We start from the raw sequence: 21,512 nt of genomic DNA on the forward strand, positions 1-21,512 counted from the left end.
GGAACGCCTTTGAAAGCAGCACGTCTTCACAGGGCTGTTCCCAAACGTGCAGTATTGCAGTCTTCTTTTTAACATTTGTTTTCCTCCTGAGGGCAGCAGGTGGTGAACAAGCAACTCGGGACCCTGCTGCTGTCTGCTGGCTTCTTTCCTCATGCCTGACTTTTTTCCATTTGTCTGCATTCCTCTCCACCCCATTCCTGCCTACTATCCTCCCATGGGAACACACACACACACACACACACACACACACACACACACACACTTTATTTATCTGGGTCCACAAGTCTCAGAATATTCCCAACCAGCTGCTATAGATCCCTAAGTTCGACTGAACCTTGTCTCAGTCAAAACACAGACTATGGCTGAAGAACCTTCAGAGACTCCACCATTCTCCTCACAAACTCCATTCAAACTTGCCATGATGGCACACCATGCCATACTGCCCTCTTGCTTCCTCCTGCCCAGCCCCGGCCATTGTGAATGTGGAAGAAGACACTGGATCTTGCTTATAGGACTCAACATTTGAACAGTTGGACAGATGTGCTGCCCAGCGTACACAGGGTTTCCTCTGTGCCATGGGAGTTGGAACCGATTGATCATCCATCATCGGGGGACTTTTCTCACACCACAGGGAGCCACCAAATAAAGTATCCCCAGCAGATATAAAAGACTTTTCAAGATACTAATAATCTTCTGAGATACAATTCGAGAGAGAGATCCATGTTAAAAAGACTCTTATTCCAGATGTCCTTCCAAAGCATTCTCCAATTCAAAGTTCTAAGATGGGGCTCCCTATAGAATGCGCCCCAAATCACAGACTCAGAAATAAATTAGGAAAGCACTTTGCCCTCAAACTGCTACTTTCTTTCAAGCTATCTAGTTACCAAAAATAGGTCTCTGTCAAGTTAGTCCCTCCTTGGTACTCTGAAATGAAAGAACACGAACTCTCACCCTCCTCTAAAAGACAGTCGCTAAACTCTACTCTCATGGAAAAAAAGAAACCAACTCCTTGAGAAGTTCTTCTATTTTTCTAATTCATTTCCTGAGCTCCTAACACCTGTGTGAGGAAACGTTTCCTATGGGTAATTAATCCCACAAAAACCCTTATGGAAGAGAGAGCAACAAAGATCATTTTGTGAGGCTGCGGTGTTGACCGGACTTGCAACCTTCATTTAAACTTATAAAACTCCAGTTCCCATTGTAGAACAGAACTGAGCGAGAGGGGTGAAGCAGACCTAGCCAGAGGACCTGAACTCAAACTACTCAGAGACCACCCACGGTGCCTTAAAAGGCATCCAGCACAGTGACATAATCCGAAGGATGCCTAGAGGAAACTGGGGGTTTTCTGAGAGAGAGTTAATTTTGTTTGAGTTTAATTCACAAATAATTGTGATCTTTCCCTAAAGGGCTGTGCCTCAATCAACTGAGAAGGCATTCTTTTTTATAAGATAATTATTTTTAATAGAAGCTATCAATTACTGGGTGCTTTGTTTCCAGGGACTGGACTTAATAGCTTTATAAACACTATTTTATTTAGGCTAAGCGACTAACCTTATTGTGTAGTCATTATTATCTCTATTTTATGGATGAGGAAATTGAGTGTCAGAGAGGTTAAAGTGGTTTGCCTAAGGTCACACGGACAATAAAGCACAGACAAACTCAGGACTGTCTAACTCAAAACCCATACACAGTACACCTCCCATGGTTCCACGTGCCTGTAAGCATGGGACACAAGTTACACCTATCTTACCCTTGAGCAGTTACCCCCAACCCAGTGATTCCCACGCTTCAGTGTCCAAGAGATCTTTTAAAAACAAAGAGTGTTGGGCTGGAGAGATAGCTTAGTGGTTAAGGGCACTGGCTGCTCTTCCAGAGGACCTGGGTTCAATTCCTAGTCCCTGCCTGGCAGCTCTCAACCATCTGTAATTCCAGTTCCAGAGTATCTGGTGCCCTCGTACCAGAACACTACACCCTCATAAATAAATTAAGATTGATTATTTTTAAATATGAGGGGAGAATCTGTGTGAGGGCAGTACTGGAAGGAGACAGGGTGCCAATCCTGGGATACAAAGTGAATTAAATAATTCGTTTAATTAATTATATGAAGTAAAATAACCCAGGCAAAGAAAGACAAATTATGCAAATTGATTGGAAACTAAAAACAAATAAAGAGAGAAAGAAGGGGAAAACGGACATTGTGTATAAATAAAGCCTGGTCAGATGGAAAGTATTCTCTATTACAGTGGGGATCTGCTATTTCCAACAGTCTCTGACATATGCTGTAGGCGACTAGCTGAAGCTCAAAACACGGAGAAGCGAGATGTGTTCAAGTACATGGAAATGGTAACTGCAGGTTTGGATCATCAGACCCTGCGTGGCATTTTAAATGGTCACACCACACTCCTCCACGTCTGTGTCAATTAAAATGGGACCAAGTGGAGACTGTACCCGCGTTGTTAAGCATTTTCTATCCAGTTCTTAAGAAGGAGGAAAAAAAAAAAAACAATGAGGAACTGAAGATTCCATCCTTGAATCTTCTGTGAACAGCTTTACGAAATGAATCACACCTCACGGATGCCCAGGGGACTCCGAGACTGTGAATCACAGAAGCAGATGATAACAGATCTGAAACCTCCCAATGATCACATATGCCATTTCCCACCTCAAATCCCATTGCCTGACCCAAGTTTTCTGGAGTCATTGAAAACCTCAATCACAAGAAAAATTGGCTTTGATGTTTGTGTTACACACACACACACACACACACACACACACACACACACACAAATTATTATGAAGCCTGCATAAAAGGGGACAGATCTGAATTCTAATTTACATACCTAGTAATCACACGAGTGTAACTTTACATTGAAAGAGACACACGGTCCGATCTCAACTCTGGCACTTAACAGGCATTTTCTTAAACAGAGGTAATGGGAACGACTTCATACAGGGTCTCCGTTCAGTTTAATTACCCTAACGCTCTACAGCTTCTTAGCTCGGAGCCTGGCACACAGCTACCTTTTATTTTCCAGCACCCCAAACAGCCAAACACATGGTTGAGGCTCTTTGGTCCAAGTATCAAAGGCAGAATATTCTAGTTTAAAAGAAAAAAAAAGCCCACAGCTAGTCCTCTAGTGATCTGTCACACTATGATCCGAACAGACAACTTGGAAAATGAACTTCCATTAACCCCAGCCGTCTGATGAGCTAGGGGCATTCACGAGTTACCATGATCTCTAGGAAAAACAGAATCAACAACACTCTCCAGATAAAATCTCCTCAGGGGTGACGTACCAAGTTTTTTCAATAAAGTATTTTAATCATGGAAAGGAAGTAACTTAGATAAAATTCCTTTTCTACCCCTTAGTGAAACCCTGAATATCATACATTTCAACTTTTTCTGTTTGATGATTTGTTTTCTGAGATGGGGTAATGTTGACTAAGTCTTGCTGTGTAGACCTGGGTGGCCAGAGACTCACAAAACCTTATGTGCCTATGGTGAGATTGAGAGAATTCACCACCATGGTCTTCTCAATGAATGACACCTGTTTAAAGATTTGTTTTTATTTCCCATTTACACACACACACACACACACACACACACACAGATAGATATAGATATAGATATATAGATATAGAGATAGAGATATAGGTATAGATATAGATATAGATATAGATATAGATATAGATATAGATATAGATATAGATATAGATATAGATATATGGTGTGGAGGGGACCTAAGTGGGGAGGAAGCAGGCATCAAATCCTCTGGAGCTGGATTTACAGGAAGTTGTGAGCTGCTGGATGTGGGTACCAAACTGTATTCTGGTCCTATGAAAGAATGAGTCCTCTTAACCACTGAGCCACCCACCCCTCTAGCCCTGTTTCAGGTAGTTTCAACATGAAGATTCAAAAGCAGACCTATCAGATGTGATGCCAGTGTGCAGACCTTCATAACCTGCAGAATGATGTCCCCCGCATAGACATATACATGGCTGCCTGGAAGCTCTTTGGAATTCAGTCATCCTCCTTATCCTTAGCCAATCCCTGTACGTTACACTGGCTTCTTCATATATATATTGAACTACTATTGAAGTGTTCTCATGCTTCTTGCTATGTTGTGAGGTATTAGATGTATCTTTGCTCATATATTTGTTTGGGCATGAAGGAGTAGTCTGGGGAATGGGGCGGTGGCAGGGGTTGGGGGGGGGTGATGCTTTGGCCAATTCAATTGTACCAACTGTTTCATTTAAAGGAGGGCAGGGCTCATGAAGGGCTATATTTTTGGCAAAGTGTCTAAATGCAGTATTTCTAAATTAGACCTACCATGCAATGGTAATTAAACTGTCTGGACTGTTAAGATAGCGGAATAAAGCAGCTGCCACTAAACTTGTCATTGCAGAGTAATGTCGCTGAGATTAGCACCTCTAAACAACAAGATGACCGCTTATTACTGGTAACAGACATCTCTCTGGAGATCACCATGGTTACCTTCATCCTTTGCAACAATTCCTGACACCACACGTTGAGCAGTCTTTAAGTTAAAATTTTAGATGGTTACAAAATATAAAGAAAATGTATACGATGTGCCAATAGCATCATTCCCCCCTCACTGAAGAGACTACAATTTAACATTACACTCTTTGATATTTAATCTCAAGGCTCCTGGACAATGTTTCAAAAGCAAAAAATCAGGACCAATGAGCCACTGGCCAATCGCCAAGGGCAGCATATCACCATATCAGCAAATATTTATAAAATTAAGATGCAATGCAAAGGCAGTTTGATATGACTTTAAGCACTGTTAGGAATAAGAATTTCTAATAATTCAGATTTATATAATTGTTGATACATATTAGCCAGGAGCAACAGTTAAGAGTAAGAGTTGTAATAATTCCTTCCAGAGCTCAGAGGTTCTTTGATTGAATGCCAATTCATTGATAGAGGTAGGGCAGTTACTGTAGCAAGAAATAATGCTGTCAACCAGGTTGGGGGGGGGCAAAACCCAGCTTCAGAAGCCACATTGGCTGTTAAATGACCTTGTATTCCCACTGCGAAACTGACAAGGTTTTGTCTCAGGAGGGGAAAGCTACTGAGAAAGCCATCGAAAGTTCCACAAGATTAAGAGTTTCGTGGACATGTGTGGTCCCTTATCCTATCGCTTTTCACTGTTTATGTTATGAAAAGTTTCAACTATACAGAGAAATGCAAAGAATAATACTGTGAACATCTGTGAACCCACGGCCAGGTGACAGATTTGTAATGCTTAGACTGAGTCACCACAGGCCTTTTTTTTTTAATGATAAATAATTACATAAGAAAATAAAAATATGGAGGGAACCTCTCCCCACTTCTATCTTCCTGCCTGCTAGCACCCTGTACCAGCCTGAATGTTTTCACTCACTCTGTAAAGCATTGGACTATACACATCAATCTACAGCTTGATTCCCCAGCCTGCTTATTTCAGAAGACGATCCATGTTGACACAAGCACAGTTGGTTCATTTAGTTTTTAATTACTACATAAAGTTTATTGCACAATTACAGCACATGTTATTTTATTCCCCGAAAGGCTGGTTGGGTTGTTTGTTTATTTTTAATTTTCCCTAATCTAAAGGACGCAGAAACGAGCAAGGTTCTTATCTGTGTCCCTGTTGCACATCTACTATGACTCCTCAAGGCACGACTTCCCAAGGCACTGCATCAAAGAGTGCACTGCCAGGAGCTACCGACTCTTCTCCACAGGGATGTAACCTGAACAGGAGTCCCAGCTCAGCCTGCGCAAAGCCCCCAGGTTCGATCCCTCTACCAAGAAACAAAATCTGAACATCCTCCCAAAGTCATCAGACTAAACAACTCTCTAACCATCAGTATTTGGGGTTTGAGGAGGTCTATGTCTCTACAGCTCTGTTCTCAACTGAGGTGGCCAGATCCTCCGCTTTGCCTACCCTGTGGCTATGAGACACAGAATCCCTGCATTTCACTGGCCATCAAATCCTTCACTTCCATGAACAGCTTCCTGCACCACTGGTAATGTGACTTAAGTTCTCAAGTTCCTAGAGCTGATTTTAAGAGTCATTATTCTAGTGCTAGAACATCTCTCTCTCTCTCTCTCTCTCTCTCTCTCTCTCTCACACACACACACACACACACACACACAACACACACACACACACACACACACACACACACACACACACAATTATGGGGCCAGCTGGATGAATTAGTAAGTAGAGATGCTTGCCGCCAAACCTGACAGGTTTCATCAGGTGATTGGATCCCCCAGGGAAGGAGAAAACTAACACACACCAGCATTGCTGCTGCGCTTCTGCTTGTGAATAGGGAGGTTGAACACAACGTGGTTCTGTCATTCCTCTCAAGTCTTCTCTGCATGACCACTGCAAGACTCAGAGAGAGGACTCTTTGTAACGCCTCTTGCTTAATCAAGCTAGTTCCACAAGATAAGGAGCCATACTGTTCCTGGTGTCCATTCAGGACAAGGGCAGTCAGCAACCCAAGGTATTATGTAAACTAAACCTCAATCCAGGGGTGACTGCCACCTTATTTGTGACAGGATCATTAACTTGAATCTCAGCGACGGTTTTGTCACAGAGTGAAGGAAGCTCCAAAGAACAAGGTGGTGGAGAATGACAGGGACTTACCATGCCCAAGGATTTCCCGGAGTGGAAATACAGCCAAGCCTTCCTAAGTTACCCTAGTCCAGAGATGATTCCATTTCTCCCAAGGGCTATAGGCTCTTGAATATGCAAATGGAAAGGCAATCACAGTTCTCAAAGAACTAAGTCATGCATTATGAAAAGTCATAATCAAAAGTATATTGAATCTGGGAGTGGTGGCACACGCCTTTAATCCCAGCACTCCGGAGGCAGAGGCAGGCAGATCCCTGTGAGTTTAAGGTCAGCAGCGTCTACAAATGGAGTTCCAATCTAGCCAGGGCTACCCAGTAAGACCCTGTCTCAAAGAAACAAAGTACTTTGAGCAGGCACAGTGGAACAGATCTATCTTCCTCAGAAATTTGATGTGGGCTTGGACTAAACATCTATAGATCCAATCTAATATAGAATACAAAGTGAAGCCTAGTCCTAAATAAAAATAAATAAAAGATCTATGATCTGCCTAGACTAGTGACATATTTCATGTCTATGATCAATCACCTCTGGATTTTCTTCACCTGCGTCTGACCTTTCCTTTGTGGATGGCTGTTCTTGCCTTTGTGCCCTTAGCCGGCGGCGGAGTCAGGAAACATACAGAGCTGCATGCCAGACCTATCCAGTAGTCCTGACATCAGCACCTCCTGGTGACTGACGGGGACTGTCTCAGATATGCTTCCATATCAGCTGCAGCTTTTTGATTACTCTTCCTGGTAATCCATTTAAACCAGACTCAGACACCAGAAACTCCTAAGTAACTACACTCGGGTCCCCTCTCCTCTCCAGGGTTGACGCGAGACTCAGCTGCAGCCGGAATATAATTAGACGGCCTTCAGAGACCATCGAGGTGCAAGACTTCCCTCCTCACACCAGTGCCAAGTTTCCATATTCAAGAACTTAAACTGCCATATAAAATACTCTTGCAAGGATGAGTAATTAGACACTGTAATGGAAAAGTAACTGTGTTTTTATTTAGAGCACTTATTTTAACAAGACTTTTCTTTCTAACTATTATTAAACTGCAATAAAAATAAATTAAATCCTGAGAGTTCACAAAGACATTCTGTTTTGAAAAATAATAATAATAAAGGAACACTCTCCCGGAGAGTATTTATTTTGTAATGCCATTAAGTTGGTGCAAGGTCCTAATCAGAGTCCTAATGAGTCCTAATGCTGACTCTGTATCTGCCACGCTTACTGTGGAGAGACACCATTTGCAGCTCTCCGGTGGGAGCTGAAAGAGTAGGCGCTGGTGTGTGAGTCCCCTGGAAATTCCCTCAGCCCTTCGTCTTCTTTTTCTCCCGTCCTGCTGCTTCCAGGGCACATGTGCCCTTGTAGCAGGATGCCCTGGGAGCATTCTGTAAACACCTGTGGTTTTAGCAACTTCATGGGTGGAAAGGAGGATGCTGGCCACTAATCCAGCTGTGAGCTCATCTCAAGAGACGCTCCAGAAATAGCTGCTCCACCCAAGTGAAGCGGCAAGCAAGTACTTCCTAGGAGAAGATGCGAGCATCTCGTATCATCCGATTGCTTGCAGCCCTGCGACCATACTCCAGTCAAGAGCTGGTGAGCTGGCTCAGCAGAGAAACTACAAATTTCACTCTGAGACAGAACAAGCGATCATGGGAGAGCTGACCCCACCACTCCCACCTAAGGCCACAGGCCCAGTAGAGATGAAGTTTGGACCGTCTGAGCTGTCTCATCTTTCATCTGCTCCTGCAGCTCTCCAAGCGAGCGTTGACTGAGATAGACCCTCCAAACACCTTGGATGTGATACCTCGTCAGCCCCTTACCCCTACCATGAATGTTAAATGTTAAGTGATGGGCAGGGGACTCAAGGTGCCTAGCCTGAATCTGGGTAGAATCACGGTAACCGTTTATTGTCTGTAGACAGTGACTTCAGAGGCCACCTTTATTTCTGCACAACAAAATGTGGTGCAAATCTGAGTCTGAGTAAGCTCGAGATTTAACAGAAATCCGCTCTTTCTCTTTTTTCTTTATTTTTTTATTTTTTCTCCTCTTCTTTTCTTTCCAATCTCACTTTACAATTTAAACAACTATTTTCAGTTCTTATTGTTTCTCCTATAAACAGCTGGGAAACCTACAATCTGTTAAAATTAACTTTATACTGTCTAAGCTTGCATCACGAATTTAGTCTTCCATCCCAAAGAATAAATAGGACACGACACACCACACACACACACACACACACACACACACACACACACACACACTCCAAGCAAATATAAATATTTGTTTAATTAAATTACCAAAACCAATCATGTCAAGGACTGCAGACATTGGTGGGGGAATTTTAACTCTGAGCAAAATTTCTAATCCTTTTTCCATCTGTGATTAGAAAAGTCGGCAGCAGCAAGACTGCGCTCGTAAACGATTCAATAAACTCTTAAAGCCAATTCCCGAGGAACCCCTCACATCACAATGTAAAAAGAGAACTGTAAAACTTAAGAGGTGGTAAGTCACCAGCTCCTCTCCAAATATACTCTGACTCTGAGCTAATGCCTGGTGAAGCTGGGTGTCCCTCGATGTGTTCACCCTTCAAATGGGAGCAGGAGAGAGCAGTCAGAGTAACTGCTCATAAAAGCCTGCTTGCCTCTGGAAGCATTGATAATGACCATTTTCCCAGACCCTGATTTATGTTTCTCCATTAACATTCCAGGGCCCGATTCTCAAGTTCCCAATATGCTATGGGATTTGGTCTCCAAATAAAAGAGCCTAGATTTGGGGGATTCGGTGGAACCAGCTTCATGACACTTGCGCTCTCTCTCTCTCTCTCTCTCTCTCTCTCTCTCTCTCTCTCTCTCTCTCTCTCTCTCTCCAACGGCAACAGAGTCATGCGTGTGTCTGGGCCCCATTTAACTTTTCCCTGGTTTGACACCCAGTCCTTTTGATAAATGTGCCCCAGGACACCACCACCCCAAAGAACTCGTTTCTCATGGACCCACCAGAGGATAAAATGTTCTCAATGCCACCTCCTAAGATAATCACCCAGTCCCAAATGCCCCTTTTAATTGGTTGACTGTCCCCTGGGTGTGACTGCACCCAGGGAGTTTATCCAGGGTGTGTAACCAAGATACAACAGTCTTCCTGATTTCTGAGACTCCTGACGAGAACGGGGGTGTAAAAACTTGATTGAGCTATGTCAAAACATTAATGTGATGCTGTAACTTTGCAACAGATAGATAGATAGATAGATAGATAGATAGATAGATAGATAGATAGATAGATAGATATTCACTTGGGAGCTCCATAGAACCATCCTGCCCAAGAAAGGAAAAGGAGCTACACTGTACAGGTTCTACTAGAATAAAAGTCGCAGGTTAGAAAGCATCCAAATATCTGTATCCTCTTCCCACAGATGAGCATGCGGAAACGTTAAGCTCACTCTAAGAGCAACAATAAATTATAAGTAATACTGTAGGTTTGTTTATCAATAACCTCACAGGAAAAACTTTAGGGTAAACTGTCGCGTGCTTGTGTTTGTGGAACAAATTACCTGATTCCTCTGAACACTCCTCAGATTTAGAAACTGACGACTTCTAAAGGATTCAAGCATGAAGACAAAGCTTCCAAGAATCAAAGGGCTTTGCCATCTAGTCCATGGTGAGGAGTCGATCTTATTCGGTGATTTTCCCTCCTTTTGAGGGATTCTGGTTCCTCCTATTCCCTTTTGAAGGGGTTTCTGATGACCCAAAACAGATGACATCAGAACACCCCAAAAGCTGTGCTGTGTTTATGAAATCATAGAGTGTACCATTCTAACATTCAAGACAAGGTTTCTGACTTCCAACTGGCAATCTGTTTTGATTCTGTAGGAGGATTACTGTCATCAGATTTAAAGACAAGACTTACGAGTCACACGCTCATTAAGTAAAAAAAATAAAAAAAAATTCTATACCTCACTGACGTCGTGAATGGCAACTTGGTGCAAAGGGAGGATTTCTTTAGGTTGTTGGTTTGTGTTGGTTTGTTTTGTTTTTTAATTTAATGATAAGCTTTCCTTTAGTTTGGCTTTTCTTCTTCTTGGTATGTATTAAGGAGATTCAGGAGAAACTCCTGGGCAATAAAAACATTTAGAAACCACTCTGTAAGAGTTAAAACTGTTGTGTTTTCGACGAAGGCGAAGGCCCGTTAAAGTGAACAATACTTTTCTGATGATGAGTATTCCATGAAGGGGAAAATGTTTAGTAATGAATTACTGCCAGGTGATTATCTGACTAATGAAAAAGATTTCCATCCCTCTGTTTACTTAAATACACACTCTCCTGCCTGGGGAGATTTGATATCATGCATTGCCACTTGGATTACTAAATCTAGCAACACGGACTGCTTAATTAGGTGGAAGTCTTCTAAATGTGGCTTTTGTTCCACCCTTACTTAACCTGTGTGCTTCCTGAACATGCTGGTCAGTGGTGAAGGAAATTGTGGAGAAAATTTTAGTCTTAGTTTTCAGTATTTTGCCTGACCAAGTTCACTTCTGTCACAGTTATTTAAGCTGGTGGAGGTGTGCAAAGAAAAAGAGAGGGAGAGAGAAAGAGAGAGAGAATGTGCAACTTTAAATCCAGTGTAAATTTTCACTTGTTTTGAATTTATCATATACTGCTTCCGTTCCACGTGCTGGATATCCGCCTCTATCCAGAAAAATATATTACTGTTTCGCTATAGTTGCCAGCAACTAGTATTTTTTTTAATTTTTAATTAATTTTTAAAAGATTGGAGCTGTCCTAGCTAAGATTTTTTTTTTTTGACCCTGGCTTTGGACAGTTATAAAGAACAAGAACGCTTTGAAAGCATGAGACCCGGCAGCAGTCTCTAATGGGCTCCCTATGATCTCATGCTCCGAAGGCTTTCTCGGTAACCGTAAACCCACTGAAGGTTTACGATCTGGAAGTATCAACTATTGTAGCCAGTTTTTATGAGTTTAATTCCACTAGCAAATCCTACTTTCTATATTTTAGGTCTCAACTAGAGCAAATCAAGCACATTTTGAAAGAAACGATCCAGGGGGAAGAATTGAAAAAGAAGGCAAGGAAACCACCACCAATAACCACTTCTGCCATAAACCAAGAACTTCTAGGAACACAGGACAAGCCTGTGACCATGTCAGCTCACCTTTAACACCCACAAAACTGCCTTTGAATCATTGCAGAGTGCCTGTTTTATTTCCCACAGCAAGGTTCCATAAATCATGGGACTAGCCTAGACTGACTACATGACAACTTTCTGGGCCTTTTTCCTCCTCTCTTTTTTCCAGCATGTTTTCTCGAACGGCCCAATTCTGTGACTCCCACAAGCCATGAGAAGTGGCCACCTTAGAATTACAGCAAAGCCCCTGAGAGTCAGCAGGTACTAAATGGGTCCTGGGTCCTCAGGAGCTGAGCTTTCATTCTCCGAGCCTATCTTCTGGGTAGTGACTGAACTGGGCACATTGAGAATTGTCACAGGGTGGGTGAGGACCCTCACTTGGATCTGTATTGTTGTGGCAAATGTTCTCCCAGCCTAACACATTCGCAGACAACTCATCCGAGGCTCTTCCTACAGCAGATGAAATGCCAACAGGGTAAGTATCTATCTCGCTCCTCAAATGTCTTTAATGTATATCTTATTTGCTTGTTTGTAAAACTGAGTATTACAAGGACGGTTATGGGATACCAGGTCTAAAACTACCTTGCTGACAAGAAGTGTAATATTCATTTTATGGCCAAACAAAGGTAGGAATAACTTGGTTTTTGGAAAAACCTCTCGTCGTATTTATTATTTAGATTTAGTGACTGACTGGCTTAGCTGGACTGTCAACAGAGCCAAGGAAGAAATAGTAGTCCAAGTATTACATTTAGCAGCCTTTTATCCCGAAAGTTCCAAAAAGAAGCCTTTGAGGGCCACTGCAGAGAGCACACACAACAGTTTTTCAAAGTTTAATTTCGTGAGCTTACTTCACGGCAGCCATACAGCGAGCATGGAATCAAAGCCCCAAAGCACCAAATGTGTGCTTTTAGTGGAAAGCATGGTCAAGAACGTCTTTGAAAATAATTTTTTTCTCCAACTGTTTTTAGCTGCACCTATGGGGGGTTTTTTTTTGTAGCCTGATCTCCATGAGGTCAAGGGACTTTGAAACCCCGACCTTCTCTTAATGTACGCTCTGCTTTAAATGCCTTTCGATTGATTTTCCACATAGCTACTTTTCCAATGTAGCTACTAAATTCTCTGTCTCCTTCCTATTAGTCTAGTTTTTGTGGACAGAGGAAACGAGGTTTGAGAGGGTTTTGTTTTGTTTTGTTTTTTTCTCTTACTAGTGTTGGTTTTAGTCACTTAAGACAAAGAGTTCATCCTCTCTGCTTGTGTCAAAACTCAGCAGAGGGCAAAACTACTTTCTCGAGGGCAATCATTTTAAGTAAAGTTTGATGTATTCACAAGTTTATTTTGAAGCTTGGGGAACTGATTTACCCGTAAAATTACAGAAGAGGCTGGGCAATCCAGCTCTAGGTGAAAGATGAGACCACCAAATTCAAGTTGAAAAGAACAGGCTCACTGCTTGAAACCACCTAGGCACTGAATCTGTTGAAATGTTTGAAGTTTCTCACTAAACGCCCAACCCCCAGTAGTGCCAGGGAGGAGGGAGCTTTCTCCAAGAAGCAGGGACAGTTATGTTACATTGGTGTCCCACTCCAAGAGCACTTGGTCTTAACTCCCATCCAGGGAGCAGTACCTGCCCGGCAGTCTGCAAACGCTTTTGAATGTGCTCCGCTGCCTAGTCTGTTCTCGCAAGAACGCAGGGAGAGAATCCCTTGGTCTCTCTCGCTCTCGAGTTGGAAAGCAAAGGCGACCGCACGCGGTCAAAAGTACAACAGCCCACTATATCTCCCAGCGATTGTCTTACCGGTACAAGAGTGCAGGGGCTTGGGTCGCACCACCAGCGATGGGCACACAGAGTAGAGGGAAAGTTTCTCAAAGTAGTCGCAGGTCTCCTTGGAGAGGATCTCATCGATCATGAAAGTCTTGTAGCGCCTCCTGGCTGCTTTGAGCTGGCCGGGTGAGCTCAGCCTCAGTTCCGCGTGGCAGTGCATGGTGAGCCGGGACCGGAGCCTGGAGACCTGAGCCCCGCTCCTCGGCAGCCAGAGGGGCGGCGGGGCCCGGGGAGGCGCGCGAAACAGAGAGGGCACAGGCGCGCCTGCTGCGTCTACACCCACCCGCCGAGCAGCATCTTTGACTACAGCCTTTTTGGGACACCGCAGCTGTCAATCAGCGCGCACTTCCTGCAGGGCCAGGTGCGGAGCGCGAGCCGAGGGGCGTCGGCTGCTACCCCGCCCCTGCGCGCCCGTGCGGCCGGGGTGCTGACCTGCGCACCCCGGGTCCGACCGCTCTTGCTCGCTGCCTCCCGCCGTCCCGAGAGTCGAGCGCTCGCCGGGCTGGCTCTCTATTTTAAGACACTCGCCTCGGTTCTCCTCTCGCCCTCCCCCAGCTTCAGGTGTGTGTACGGGGTGTGCGCGCGAGCTCGTGTGTGTGCACGCGCAGTACGTCCGGAGCGCACCGCCTTCTCGGGCGGCTCAGGAGTCCGGCCGCCAGTTTTCCAAGCAGCAACGCTCCTCACTGCCCAGCCTAGAGCCAGCTAAAGGGGGCACCGCTCCCGGCTCCCCGCAACCCTGTAGGCAGCTATGTCCACACCTCTGGCCACAAAGCAGTGGCATCTTCAAACAGAATCCCAAGGCTCCAGGCCCCAGAGCACGCGGTTCCGGACGACTACCGAGCCTCTCTTGTTCCCGCGTGGGCCATTTCCTAAAACCACGGCGTCCCCTCTCAATCGGCAGCTCCCAAGCACGCGCTGCACCCGTGCGCTCCCGGGATGGGACTTTTGCGCCAAGGTTGCAAGCTTGACTACCTCCCTAGGACCCCAAATTACAAATGAATTTAGCACACTCCGTTACCCCAATAATAAACTGGAGTAGTAATGTGATGTGTGTGTGTTTAAATTCTGTTCATACAATCGTTCGTTGTTGTTGTTGTTGTTTGTTTGTTTGTTTGTTTGTTTGCTAGAAAGGCAAAACAGCAGGATCGCCACCTGCCCGCGGCCCTTACACAGCCCAAATTCTGGCTTTTGCTAGCGCCCAATCCCGATTTTCATTCCTGGACATAACACACTTTAGCTATTTCGGGATGGTTTCTTCTTAGAGGCTTTCTTCTTTGCGTCCTAATCTCAGAATCAATGTCTGAACGAACTTTGTTCTCAACCACAATCCTTGCGTGAGGTCTGGCTCGCACCTAAATGCCTGGGACAGCTCTTGCGGTCAGTGACTCCCACCGCCGTGGGAATCGAACTCCCTGTGCGCTCCCAGCCCCCAAGACTATGCCCCTGAAGCGGTGTGCGTGAGCTGGAGAGAAAACGGACAGCGGGGATACAGAATTTGGGACACAGACAGCCGACGATGTTTCCTTGATGCTCGCACTGTGGGGCTGATCTGAGTCTCGGGAGTGTTCTGCGTGGCTGCGCACTCTGAGCACGGCTAGCCGCGGAAGCAATTCGGGACGCGCACCTGGGCTGGTGGTTAAACTCGCTAAGGAACAAACTTGCTGAACTAATGATTAAACACCTAAAGAAAATAGGCATTAACAGGCTGAATCATAGTTGAGCGTTTGCCGTGGCCAGCAGCTCATATTGACGATCTTTATTTCCCATGTGTCTGCTTCTGCCTGATTTCTCTTCCCTGCTTAACTCTTGGGGTCGCTTTTATTTCTTCTGTTCCAGCACAGGCGGGCCAGCACTGCAGCTAGATACCGCAGTGGCGGTGTGCTCCTTGCTTTTATCCCTGGACTCTGTGCCCTATCTGCAGAGGAGGATGGAAGGCCTAGGACCTGTCCCTGATCAGTCTGGGCGCTGCCATCGCTCGCCTCGACCCGCTGCGCAAGGAGCGGGGACCAGGAACCCGGGCGCAACACTGGCTGCCATGGCAATCCTGGGGAGCTCTCTTGAGTCACCAGGACAGTGCCGCGCTTTTAAGCAGCTACGAAGAAACTAAATGCTTGGCGGGATTGACAGAGGCAACGGCGAGACCGGCTTGTAGTGCTCGGAGCCCGGCGTCTGAATGGCCTCAGGGAAGAGCTTGACTGTGCCGCCGCGCTTAGGCTAGCAGGCTCCGCAGCGGTCGCACGGAAGGCGTGCGCTCTGGGTCACTCTGAGGGGAACCCTGTCTCTGTACAGCACTCCTGTCCTTCAGCCTTTTCTCTTTCTTTCTCTTGGCTCCTCCCTCTTCTTCTCCCATAACTCTATCCCTCTTTCATGTTCGTACTCGCCTTTAGGGCCTCTAAGTTTGGTTTCCTTTTTCTCTTTCCTTACTTCTGCCCTTCGTTCTGTTCTCCCCTATAGTGCATGCTTGTTTCTTTTTCTTTCTTCCTTTTTCTTCTCCCTCTCCACCTTTTCTCTCTCCAAACTCGGGTCAAGAGTGGCATTTGTGAACCCACACCCACGGAAGTTCATCAACAGACCCAGTACTTGAACTCCTAGCCCAGCCGGCAGGAATCAGCCCCCTTGGACTGGCCTCCACCCTGTGACACGTCTTTCCAAGAGAGGCATCTTTCTGTTTTCTTACTGCTCCGTTCTTCCCACAGAGCCGCAGGTACAAAATTCACTTAAAACCCCTGTAGATTTGGTTTGAAATCTAGTGAATTTTGATAGCCTAATAAATATAGCATCCCCCATAGGCGCCTTACAATCTCTCTCTCTCTCTCTCTCTCTCTCTCTCTCTCTCTCTCTCTCTCTTTCTCTCTCTCTCTCTACACACACACACACACACACACACACACACACACACACACACACACACACACTAGGGGAATCTGGAAGAACAAATTCCCGCAAAAGAAAGGAATAAGCAGTTTTGAATCTTGGAGTCTAGAGTCTTTGACTCTCTGATGTTCACTCCCTACACTGACCTCGACTTTTCATTTCCAAATGGTAATCCTAATTTCTACTTCACAGGGTTGGCCTTTTACAAGCCTTGCCTGAAATCGGAGTGCTTGCCACCCCTCCCCTCCCTTCTTCTCTGCCCAGAAAAACTAGAGTCACATCCAAATACAACCTCCTCCCAAGCAGCCTTGCCTCCTCCCAGGCTTGTCCTGTACTGTTCCTGCCCCTATCCCAGCGTTTCCATCAGCGTTTCCTTTGCGTGTTTATTCCACCTGATGGACAATGAATTCCTGGCGGCCAATGCCTTATTAAACATTATACACCATCCTACCATCACATAGCGTCTGGCACACGGTCCCTTCTCAGTAAATGTGTCACGAACAAATGATTGTATGGAAGCTCTAGAAACAGAATTATTTAATGCATTTGATGGGACATCAACTCTTAATTAGTTGTACTAAAATTGTCTTTCTCTTTAAATGAGTCTCTCCCCTTTCCTTGCTAATTTTGAGCTTTGAGCAATGGCACGTAGCCCAATTTCTTTTTCTTTTCTTTCCTTCAAGCTCTCTCTCTTTTTTTTTTTTTTTTTTTTTTTTTTTTACCCTCTTTATGCCACTCTTAGACCGAAAAGCATCTCTCTGGGAGGAAGCACACCCCAGCTGTCAATCACAAAGTGGAACTTTGGTCAGAAGAGTCGGGGGTTTTGTTTCCAAAGTTAATGAAGTGGCTGGAACAGGAAACATCTGCCAGGGGGGCTCAAACCTTCTCCAGCTGCTGGAGACTGGCAGACAGTCTTCAGTGTCCCGGCATCAGACCCAGGCAGTGTCAGCCCCTGCCACCAACCCGGACCGACCGCAGAACACACATGGAGAGGGACGGGCTGTTTACACTGAGCAGTGAGCGTACGTACAAGGTGAGAAAAATTCACACCCTGAAGGACGGTTTCAGAAGATCATACCCACTTCCCCAATTTGGCTTCAGATGCCTAAGACAGTGCAGCGTAAGAGAAAGGCATTGGATGAACACTGGGCTGGGTGACCTGAAAACCAAAGGTTCCTCTCTGATTTCTGTCTTCCGCTCACCAAGAACTCTTGAAGCTTCATGAAAGAATTCTTCTAACCCCAAATGTGACACTTGGATTCCATCTAGAACCTACCTTAGGTGTTACCACCTTGACTCTTAGCTAAGCCTCCTTGTGTAATCCAGATTCTACTGCTATCAGGTGCAATTATGACAAAGACACCAGTCTATTTCTCAGCTACCTTTTCTTCAAAGGGGACCCAGAGGGAGGAAAAGCATTTCTTATAGTCTGGTCACGTGTATTTAATAACTTGTGTTTCAGCTGCTAACTTTTGAAATTGTTTCAGACATGTAAAAGCAAAATAGGGAAAGCCTTGTAAGTTAATATTTCCCTGGGCCTCAGATTCATGCCAAGACCTCTTGCTGTCTGTGCAACAAGCTACCGGGGGCATACAAGGAGGCCAGCTTATTTTTTTGATGATGATATTAATTTACAAAATTGCTCCCATACACTGTAAGGCATCTTTTAAAGAGAGGCCACAAATGTAGTGCACTTGACCAGTGGGCTTAGAAAGAATGGGGTAAGGCCATTGAGCAATTCCTAAAATCCAAGTTCAAACTGGAAGAAAAAAATAAGACAATAGCTGTATTTATACCAAGATGGAAAAGTTCAGTAAAGAGGGCTGGAGAGATGGCTCAGCGGTTAAGAGCACTGACTGCTCTTCCAAAGGTCCTGAGTTCAAATCCCAGCAGCCACATGGTGGCTCACAACCATCTGTAAAGAGATCTGATGCCCTCTTCTGGTGTGTCTGAGACAGCTACAGAGTACTTATATATAATAAGTAAATAAATCGTTTTTTTAAAAGAAAAAGTTCAGTAGATTAAAGGAGAAGTGGATGGGGGGGAGAAGGGATGTGAGGGGCAGGCTGAGAGGAAAGGAGGGAGGAGAGACTGTGGTCAGAGTATAAAATAACAGTAATTTAAGAAAGGAAGGAAGGGGAGCTGGGGATTTAGCTCAGTGGTAGAGCGCTTGCCTAGCAAGCGCAAGGCCCTGGGTTCGGTCCCCAGCTCCGAAAATAGAAAAAAGAAAAAAAAAGAAAGAAAGGAAGGAAGGAAGGAAGGAAGAAAGAATTCAGTCATTCAAAATGACTCCAAAATGGAGAGGTACATAAATTAAGGTTAAAAGATTTGTGTGTGTGTGTGTGTGTGTGTGTGTGTGTGTGTGTGTGGTGTTTTGTTTGTTTGTTTGTTTGTTGAAGTGATACTTCATGTATCTAGGATTCCCTTGTAATTACCATGTTACCAAGGCTGGCCTTGAACTTGAGATCCTCCTATATCCATCTCCCAAGTACTAAGATTATACAAATAGGCTGGGGATTTAGCTCAGTGGTAGAGCGGTAGAGCGCTTACCTAGGAAGCGCAAGGCCCTGGGTTCGGTCCCCAGCTCCGAAAAAAAAAGAACCAAAAAAAAAAAAAAAAAAAAAAAGATTATACAAATACCTGGCCGTGTTTCTCCTTATGAACTGTACTGTGCTGATATCATTTAGACATGTTTCTGGAGATGGCTTCTGAGCCTCAGTTATCCCAACTGATGTAGCCAGGAAACAAGAAATGGGCTTTATGAGGTCTATCAGAATACTGCACCAACACCCTAGAGGCCTGGAGAACGACTGGAGATGCTTCTTTTCCACCTGTTATCTCTTCGCCGAGGACGGGCCCTCAAGAGGGAAACAGCAGCAGTCTGAGACACACCATGGAACTGCTTGTGGAGTAAGAAAACTTAAACCTTTAAATCAGGCCAACCTGGGTTCCATCCCTAGCCCAGACACGGAGTAATTCTCTGATCTCTGGTCTTCAACCACCTGTGTATAAAGAGAGCCAGTACAAGTTTTGAGCACTAATTGTGGGACTCCATGACCCCAACACCAACTCAAGAATTGCTAGTCCTTCACCGTTTTAATAAAAGTAAATGATTTCACCAAAAAAAAAAAAATGTTCCTTAAAAGGCACAAAGGCCTGCCTGTCCTGTTTCATATGACTAACCTTAGATTTTCCTCAGCGTTCTAAGCCCAGAACCGACCAAGACATTAAGAGAGAAGGACAGAAAGGGAATGTGGCACAGCTTGTAGGACACTCGCCTGGGTTCAATTCTTGGTACTGCAATAAACCAGAGAGATAGCTCCATGGCTTGTACCTTCAATGCAAGCTCAGAGGGCATAGAGACAGGAGGATCAGGGGTTCAAGTTTATCCTTGGTTACAGAGCAATTTTAAGGCCAGTTTGGAATACATGAAACACTATTTCATTTTTTTTCTTTTTTAATGCATACGAGAGCAGGAATAGAGGGCAGGATTAAAGTAAAGAAACAGCCTTGGCTACCTAAGGCTCCTATAAAATCATCTGGTCCTACAGCAGCAGACTCAGCACATCTGCTGGTATTAACCAGTTTACCCAGCACTCTACAGGAAGGAGATTGCACCACTTACGATGCTTAGGCTTGACCATGCTCACAACTAGGACGCATCTCATGCAAATCATTTCGTAAAATATGTCTTTCTCCTCTTGCATTCAAGTAGTTCTGAGTTGGATCTTGTGTGTGTTCTCTGGAAGCTTCCTCAATCCAGAGCCAATAGCCAACCAAGAGAGATGGGCTTCAAAGAGAGCTAGTGGACCCTTTAGCATCCGTGGCTATCAAATTCAGAAAGCTCCTGTGGCAGCCAGCACAGGGAAAGACTGGTGGAGCCAGTCTGCCCTCTGAGCACGAGAAGCAAAACAACACTCACAGAGAGCACTGGGTGATTAAGGAAATCTGCTGGCAGGATTATTGCTGTGCTAACACAGAACAATATTTACCAAGAACACTGGCTGCAATATGCCAATCAAAGACTGTAATGGTCTGTGTACTTCAGGCCCTTAAGAAAGAGGAAGTTTGTGCAGAGTCCTGGGCACAGGCGCTAATCACTTACTTAGGTCTAAGTGCAGAGGGTGTGTGTGTGTGAGTGAGGCTGTGTGAGTGTTTCTTTCTGTATGCCCACATATGGTCTTGTTTCTGTCTGTCTATTCTCTCTCCCTCTCCCTCTCCCTCTCCCTCTCCCTCTCCCTCTCCCTCTCCCTCTCCCTCTCCCTCTCCCTCTCCCTCTCCCTCTCCCCGTCCCCCAACCCCCTCCCCTCCCCCCTCTCTCTTGTCATTGTTATGGTTTGGTTTGGTTTTTAATGAAGAGATGGGGAAGGGAAAGAAAAATTTTTACATTGTATTTATTAAACTAGTCAAGATTTTTTTAAGGAAATGCAAGACAACAAGTCTATACTACAAGAGGAAAAAAATAATAATAGCCAGACAAAAGAGCTGAGCATGCTCAACAGCCCAAAGTTTCGAATTTGAAGCACAGAAGCATGGCTCTGTGGGAGTCTCAGTCTTCGCCACTGCACGTAAAGAAATGTAAGCCACTTCCAAGATCTATTCATGAGCAATATTTTTTATCGTCTGTGGAGACGAGGATGTAGCCAATGTGCACAGGGAAAAACGAGAAGCCAGAAGTATGAAATGTTCTGGCATAAAACAACATCATGTGAAATAATCCAAAATCAGAAATGCTAAATTATCCTTTCCTAGGAAATCAGTCAAGGGAATTCTGCTATTTTTCTTCTTTCTTTTCTTCCTCCTCCTCCTCCTCCTCCTTCTTCTTCTTCCTCTTCCTCTTCCTCTTCTTCCTCCTCCTCCCCTCCCCTTCCTCCTCCTCTTTCTCTACCTCCCCCTCCTCCTCTCCTCTTCCCCTTCCTCCCCCTCCTCCTTGTTTAATCAGGCGATGTTTCTGCAGACAAACATTTTATTTAACTTCCAACAGACAGCCTCGAGACAATTTTTCTATTTCTCTGATGTTATGGATTTTCCTTCATTTC

At 44.8% G+C, this 21,512-nt stretch overlaps 1 protein-coding gene across 1 annotated transcript in view; it reads right to left on the reverse strand.

The window, feature by feature from the left end:
* Barx2 (BARX homeobox 2) overlaps positions 1 to 14,082 on the reverse strand; it is a 67,399-nt gene extending 53,317 nt beyond the window's left edge. The window contains 1 exon segment of the mRNA NM_001427453.1: positions 13,573 to 14,082. Within this exon segment, the coding sequence (NP_001414382.1) occupies positions 13,573 to 13,759 (187 nt within the window). The 5' untranslated portion in view covers positions 13,760 to 14,082.
* Between the last annotated feature and the right edge of the window lie 7,430 nt (positions 14,083 to 21,512).

The sequence above is a fragment of the Rattus norvegicus genome, chromosome 8, assembly GCF_021556685.1.
Source record: "Rattus norvegicus strain SHRSP/BbbUtx chromosome 8, alternate assembly SHRSP_T2T, whole genome shotgun sequence".
NCBI classification, from domain to species: Eukaryota; Metazoa; Chordata; class Mammalia; order Rodentia; family Muridae; genus Rattus; species Rattus norvegicus.